The sequence below is a fragment of the Sorex fumeus genome, unplaced genomic scaffold (genome assembly GCF_029834395.1).
Source record: "Sorex fumeus unplaced genomic scaffold, SorFum_2.1 ptg000063l, whole genome shotgun sequence".
Taxonomy (NCBI): domain Eukaryota; kingdom Metazoa; phylum Chordata; class Mammalia; order Eulipotyphla; family Soricidae; genus Sorex; species Sorex fumeus.
The window spans coordinates 73,204,814-73,212,346 of NW_026606120.1; the positions used below are offsets into that span (position 1 = coordinate 73,204,814).

At 50.8% G+C, this 7,533-nt stretch overlaps 1 protein-coding gene across 1 annotated transcript; it reads left to right on the forward strand.

Moving 5' to 3' along the window:
* Nucleotides 1-2,697: 2,697 nt before the first annotated feature.
* On the forward strand, nucleotides 2,698-6,292 carry RPL19 (ribosomal protein L19). Its single transcript, XM_056128043.1, has 5 exons — nucleotides 2,698-2,758; nucleotides 3,280-3,386; nucleotides 5,233-5,476; nucleotides 5,815-5,925; nucleotides 6,080-6,292. The coding sequence occupies exons 1-5, from the start codon at nucleotides 2,754-2,756 to the stop codon at nucleotides 6,201-6,203; spliced, it is 591 nt and encodes a 196-aa protein (XP_055984018.1). The 5' UTR covers nucleotides 2,698-2,753; the 3' UTR covers nucleotides 6,204-6,292.
* The last annotated feature ends 1,241 nt before the right edge of the window (nucleotides 6,293-7,533 follow it).

Below are 7,533 nucleotides of genomic sequence, written 5' to 3' on the forward strand. Positions count from 1 at the left end.
AGAATCAGGTTGGGTCAGCCTCTTGCAAGGTAATTGCCCTTCCCACTTACTATTGCTCTGGCCTCTCCCCCTTCATTCTTGATTTGGGGGACAAATATCCAAGGCCAGGACCCCATCCACTGTTTATAGAGAGAAAAACAGGAATTTTTGGCAATGCGTGTTAGTGCCAGTTTGACTCAGACACTTATTTTTTTATTAATTACATGACCCTACTCGATTTGGAGTCGAGCATCTTCCACCCAGATCCTCCAAATTCCAGTAGGCGGGGGTCACACCCACCACCTGGCCCCCTGGCGCCGTGTAATCCCATCAGCGGCCAAGACTCAGAGACTATAAAATCCAGATCCCGGACGAGAAAAGTGCAGTCTCTGCCCCCGCGCCTGGGTGTTCCTTCCCGGAGTCCCTTGGAGGGGAGCGGGTTGAGCTTTCCTCCCCGCCCCGACCAGGGCTACGGCAGCCGAAGACCTCCAGGACCAGCCACCACCATGCTGAGACCACTCTCCGCACACCTGAAGGTACTGGCAGAGGGACAAAGCCACGCGGGTTCCGGGGCCGAGACCTCCAAGCCTACTCGATTTGGAGTCGAGCATCTTCCACCCAGATCCTCCAAATTCCAGTAGGCGGGGGTCACACCCACCACCTGGCCCCCTGGCGCCGTGTAATCCCATCAGCATTCGCGGCCGCGCGACATCTTATTATCTCATTCCTACTTTGGACAAACTTGCAGGCTATCGAATGTAGCCTGCCCGCAGGGCAGAGTCTGGCAAACTCCCCGTGGCCTACCAAATATGCCAAATACCAGTAACAATGATGGGTCTCATTCTCCTAAAGAGCCGTGAATATAATCTCAGGGCTAGGATGAAAGAGACGTTACTGGGGCCTGCTCGAGGCAATCGACGATTAACAGGATGATGAAATGAAAAAAATGAAATTACATGACCCCAGATAAATGACTCCACCTTTCTGTAGAATGGGGTTGCAAGTACTCTTGTGTCTGTCACTGATGAGGGAAAATGAATGACATTATAAAATGAATTGCTGAACTTACACTGGGGGTAGGAGATTGGGCCATACTTTGCAGTACTCGGCTCTAACTTTTGGCTCTGTACTCAGAGGATCATATGTGGTGCCCAGGGTTGATCAGAGTAAGATAAGTGCCTGGCCCCCTGTACAATCTCTCTCTGGCCTGGATTGCCGGAGTTTCCCAAGATACCTTAGGTGCTATAGAGAGGTCAGTCCTGACAATAGAACCTCTTCCTCCCTACTCCACCCCTTTTACTATTCCACAGAATTGTGATTGATGACAACAGAGATTTGTTGATTTCACGAACTAAAATAACACTAGTCATGAATGTGATCCTAGGTGATTTTCCTCACTGTTCACTTTTGGGGGAGAGAGAGGATGAAGCACGGCAACCTTGTTATTTGGCATGAGAGACTGACATAGGACGGAGAGATGGCTCAGAGGTCTGGAACCCATGCATTACATGCTGGAGGCCCAGGCTTGACTCCCAGAACTGCTTAGTACTAGATGCTTCTAGACCATCTCTAAAAGTAATCCAAGCACAGAGCTAGAAGTAGCCCCCTCCAGCATTGCCAGGTGTGGCTCACCCCCATCTCTCACAAAAAGAGAATCTGACAGAAAAAATATATATATTTTTGCTCTTGTAAAGATTTGGACTTTCAATTTCTGCTCAGCAGTAAAACAAGGATGGCATTAACTGTGGTGTTGTGAGGAAGTGACACAGATGTGAGACCCTTTTTTGTTTTTGCAGAGGTGGGAATCAAATCCGGACCTCACACATATAAGGTAATCTCTACCACTGATCCCTCTTCCCCACCTTTCCTCTTTTTTGAACTTAGTTCTATTTAGTAGCCTGGAATATTCAGAATAGCTGGAGCCAAGCAATGAGTTGAAGCGAGAACTCAATCCTAGGTTTCTTAGACACAAGGATCTTCTTAGTTTTTTTGCAGTGGGTTTTCCAGAGCAGAAGGAAAGCAAAACCATGGATGGCCTACCACTGAAATTTTAGAGGTTTTTTTTTATTCATTCAGACAATGCACTACTTCCCAATATTGTAACTGAAATTCTGTGCCAATTGTGGACTATTGCGTATTTGACTGGTTTTCATCATCAAGGTGTTGAAGATCTTAAAACTTTCCTTGGAAAGTAGCGAACGCTAGCTGTTAGCTCAGGCGATTTTCAAGACAGAAATAGTAGGAGGAATGCATGTTAGGGATTTAGTGGGGCAAAATGTCTCGTGATCTGATTTGCATTTCAGGGGCTACCCGGAGCCTGAGAAAATGAACATAAAGTTGCTTCTGCCTGATATGTACCCTCATCACTTTCTAGCTTCTAATTTCTTCCTCAGCTAAGAGAAGACTCCTCAGGCGGCCATTCTAGCCAAAACTTTCACCCCGCCTGGGCGATGCATCCTGACTTCCGGCTCCCGTTGCTCACGTGACCGGTGCCCTTACCGCGCATGCCGACTAGCCACTCGGACGATACCATTTTGCCGGACCGAAGGGGGCCTATTTTATTCGTTTTTAAAGCTTAAATCCAATTTCCGATATTAGAATTCTATTATCCGGGGTTTTTATAGAGGCTTTAGGTAAGTTCACGGCGGTGGAGGATGAAAGGACCGTAGGGAGTGCGGACGAAAGCGGGGCGGGGGGTTGGGCTCTCCCCCTGGCGGGTAGTGGGAGAGCCGGGACGGGCCAAGCTCTTTCCTTTCGCCGCTGCGGCCGCAGCCATGAGGTAGGCTCCGCGGCTCTCGGCTTCGGCTTCCTCCGGGCGGCGGCTGGGTGGCGGGGCTCGGCATCGCAACCCTGGGTGGGGGGCGTCAGATGGGGGCGACGCTGAAGCTGCAGCTCCCGGGTCTTGGGGTGACTCGGAGCAGGCCTGGTAGTCGAATGGGGGGAGGAAGAGAGCGCGGCCCAGACGTGGCGGCGGCGATCCACGCGGGCCTGGGGAGGAGCCGCGGCCGCCGCAGCTCCGCGCGCCCCGGGGACCCAGCGGCTCCTGGTGCCCGTGTGACGTCCGCGTGGCCTCCTGCCGCCGAAAATGGGGCGATCCTGGCTCTTTGGACGGTTTCACCGTTTGGGGGTTGGCCCAAGAAGCGGCCGAGGCTGCGATGAGATGGGGGAAATGAGCCCAGGGGCCCGAAAGGCCTAAGGAGGGTGCGCGGTGGGGCCTAGTGGGGGCGCGCGCCCGCCGGGACCCCTGCTGGGAGACTCGGCTGGGCCGGGCATGCGCTCATGCCGCTCTCTTGGCCCCAGTATGCTCAGGCTTCAGAAGAGGCTCGCGTCCAGCGTGCTGCGCTGCGGCAAGAAGAAGGTCTGGCTGGACCCCAACGAGACGAATGAAATCGCCAATGCCAACTCGCGTGAGTTCGTGACCCGTGGCCCACCGAGGAACCCTGGCCGCCGCTCCTCGTTCAGAAGGCAGCGACCCAATGAGAGCTTTGGGGGGGGGTCTCTTCCGGGGAGGTGGGAAGGTCCTCGAAATTGGAAGAGACACAGAAATAACGGGGGTTCCGGGAGTTCAGCCGTTGGCCTGGATGATGGAAGAGTAGTTCATGGAGGGACCCGAGCACCATGTTAGAGCAGTGATGGCTGCTTTCTGGGGGTTTTGTTGATAAGTTATGTGAAGCAGGGTAGGAGTCGTGTGGGAAGTGATGAGCTAGGAAGACTGAGGGGCCACAGCTATAGTAGAGATTATAGAGAGCTGTTGACCTGGAGTTAACTATTCTAGGCAGGTAAATATGCCCAGTGGGACTGTGCCAGTATAACTTTCCCACGATTTCTGCCAGCCTTCCTACATGTGTGCCTTTAAGAGTATTATTGTAACTTTTTTATGTAACTTTATTGTATCTTTTATTATGTAGTTGCTTATTTATCTCTTAACTGTGCTCAGTTTGTAAGTTAAAATTTATCATAGATTTGTAGTTGAATAAAAACCATGGTACATGAAGTGTTTGGTGCTGGCCAAGTAGCCTTACATCTTACTTAGTTTACAGGGTTTAAAAACTGGTCCAGGAGCTGTAGCAATAGCACAGCGGGTAGGGCGTTTGCCTTGCACGCAGCCGACCTAGGTTCGGTTCCCAGCATCCCATATGGTCCCCTGAGCACCGCCAGGAATAATTCCTGAGTGCACGAACCAGGAGTAACTCCTGTGCATCACCGGGTGTGACCCAAAGAGCAAAAAAAAAAAAAGGGTCCAGGCCTCTGTAAAGGGGATAAGGAAAACGAACTGTGGAACACATCACAATCACCACTGCAGTTGTCCTAGCTGGGCTAGAGTCTGAGCGGAGCAGAGGAGCGGTGGGTGGATGACGATGGGAAATGGCAGGATGTGCTAAAGAAAGTTTAGTGGTAAGGGATACTCACCTGATCTGCCACAGCCAGGTTCTGAGGACAGACCAAAGGGGTCTGTCAAGAATAGCGAATTCTGTGTAGACTAACTTATACTGAAGTGCACAGGTGAACCTAGGAGAGGGCTTAGGGGCCTGACAAAAGTTTGAGTAAAGAATCTATTAAGATCAGTAAGTGGGACCAGACAGATAGTGCAGCAGGTAGAGTGCTTGCCTTGCATGTAGCTGATTCCAGGTGCATCGTGACATCAAATATGGTCCCCCAATCCCCTCCAGAAATAATCCCTGAATATTGCCATGTGTGACATCCCCCCTAAAAAATTAAGTCAGTGAAGTATTGGGGGTGCGGGAGTTGGAATTAGTTCTGGCAGTGCTTGGGAATCTTATTTGGTGCTGGCGATGAAATGCAAACATCTTAAGTTCTTGTCTCTCTGGTCCCCTCCCCAAAAGTCAGTGAAGGTCTCGATCTGTTAGGTTTGTGCATTGTGTGTGTTTCACAACAAACGTGATTTCTATAGGTGAATTAGATAGCAGCTAGGGTTACGCTGATTACCTAAACGTTTAAAAATTTAAAACCTAGTTAAGATAATTGTTTGCATGCAACTGAAACTTGATTTGATCCCTGGCTCTCCACATATGTTACTCTGAGCATGAATAGGTATGGACCCATAACCGTTTAAGATTTTTTTTTTTTTAATAAATACTCGAGTGTTTCTACCTGGGATGGGCCGCAACCAGAGGTGCTCCGGCTTAAGGAATGGAGTAGGGCTGCTGGGGAATGCCCCTGGTGTCTAGTGTTAGGGTCGTGACTGGTGTTGGTAGCATGCAGCTAACTGACCAGGATCTGTGGTGGTAACAGGTCAGCAGATCCGGAAGCTGATCAAAGATGGGCTGATAATCCGGAAGCCTGTGACTGTCCATTCCCGGGCTCGGTGCCGGAAAAACACACTGGCACGCCGCAAGGGACGGCATATGGGCATAGGTAAGCGCAAAGGTACTGCCAATGCTCGAATGCCAGAGAAGGTGACCTGGATGAGGAGGATGAGGATTCTGCGTCGGCTACTCAGAAGATACCGGGAATCGAAGAAGATTGACCGCCATATGTAAGTGACCATGGACCTCTCTGGTAGCTTTTCCTTTCTCGTGACTGAGCCAGGTTTGTTCCCTGGCACATGTGGTCCTTTAGGCACTGCTGGGAGTGACCCAATCTCCAAACCCTCACCTCAACCCCACTCCACCCCACCACCCAAGAAAAAAACAGACCTTGTAATTAACCTGGGGGTGGTGTAAGCCGTGTATCTTGGGCGTTTGTCTTCCCCATCACTTCTACCCAATCAATGTGGGTGACAGGTTTTTCCTGGCAGCGCTGGCCAAAATGGGGTTGTGAGTGGGTACCAGATTGAGCAGATCCCAGGCCAACTCTGATCCTTCTGTGCTGCAGGTATCACAGCTTGTACCTCAAAGTGAAGGGGAATGTGTTCAAAAACAAGAGAATCCTCATGGAACATATCCACAAGCTGAAGGCAGACAAGGCCCGCAAGAAGCTCCTGGCGTAAGTTACCTTGCACATTTTCCAGTTCCTGCTAGCGATCTTTTGAGAGATTGAACATGCACTTGTCTCTCTAGGTGGTGGGGCTGGAGGTCCCTGGAAGCAGGACCAGCTGTTTATCCCTTCTCATCTATTTTTTTTTCCTTGCTTTAACCAGTGACCAGGCTGAGGCCCGCAGGTCTAAGACTAAGGAAGCTCGCAAGCGCCGTGAAGAACGGCTCCAGGCAAAGAAGGAAGAAATCATCAAGACTCTGTCCAAGGAGGAAGAGACCAAGAAGTAAACAGTACAAAGAACAAGACACCTTTACCTGTCTGTACAGAGGGCCTTCATTGCTATTGATCATTGAATTAAACAAGACTTTGTCTGCAAGTCTCTGCCTGCCTTTGTGCTTCTCCCAATGTGCCTGTTGGTGGGTCTTCCCCAGCTAGAACCAGAACTGAGGACACTGAGGGGGGTGGGTGTACAACCTCTCTCTCCAGGAAGAGGTGGTTTTACCTAAACATTGAGGAGGAAAGGAGCGGCACTTAGAGATGGTCTCGGTCGGGTCAGGTTGATGTAAAAAGTGTTAGAAAACAGTATGCTTCCTCTTCCAAATGTCTTGAGATCTGGGCTTGAAATCTACCTCTTAAAATTCCAGCATGGGGTTGGAGTGGGGATGGTTCAGCTGCCTCCGGTTCTGAACCTCTAAACTTAGATCAAAGTTGCACCACCGCCCACACTATTGGGCTGTAACGCTCGTTTGAGCAGCCCAGTTTTTAAAAACTGCCCCACCAAAGAGGCATGAAGGCTTTTTACAGGCTCAGAAGTTTTACACTTCTAAAGTCCTGGAGAATTCCCTGAGGAATTCCTTTTTCACAATGGAAAGCATGATTGGGGACTCCCACCTGTCCACCTGCTATTGAATCACTCGTCACTTAAGGCAAGGCTTGGGAGCACATCACGAATCACGACCATCCTGTTATTCGTCTCGAGCAGGCCCCAGTAACGTCTCCTTCATCCTAGCCCTGAGATTATATTCAGGCTCTTTAGGAGAATGAGACCCATCATTGTTACTGGTATTTGGCATATTGGTTACGCCACGGGGAGTTTGCTAGACTGCCGTGTGGGCAGGCTACATTCGGTAGCCTGCCAGTTTGTCCAAAGTAGGAATGAGATAAGATGTTGGGCGGCTGCACGGTTCGGGAGCTGGTTTTCATAGTCTCTGAGTCTTGGCCGTTGATGAGATTACACGGCGCCAGGGGGCCAGTTGGTGGGTGTGACCCCCGCCTACTGGAATTTGGAGGATCTGGGTGGAGGATGCTCGGCCCCAATCCGAGTAGGCTTGGAGATCTCGGCCCCGGAACCTGCGTGACTTTGTCCCTCTGCCAGTACCTTCATGTGTGCGGGGAGTGGTCTCAGCATGGTGGTGGCTGATCCTGGAGGTCTTCGGGTCGGGGCGGGGAGGAAAGCTCAACCCACTCCCCTCCAAGGGGCCCCGGCGGGAATAATTGAGACAAAAATAAAATCATTAGGGGCCTGAATGATACTACAGCGGGTAGGGCATATGCCTTTCGCACGGCATCCCATATGCTCCAAGCACTACCAGGAGCAATTTCTAAGCGCGGAGCTAG

What these genes read in the sequence shown, in the direction of transcription:
- RPL19 (XM_056128043.1), top strand. An exon ending in AATCGCCAATGCCAACTCGC is followed by an intron (nt 3,387 to 5,232) that starts GTGAGTTCGTGA and finishes TGGTGGTAACAG; the next exon opens with GTCAGCAGATCCGGAAGCTG. An exon ending in GCCCGCAAGAAGCTCCTGGC is followed by an intron (nt 5,926 to 6,079) that starts GTAAGTTACCTT and finishes TGCTTTAACCAG; the next exon opens with TGACCAGGCTGAGGCCCGCA.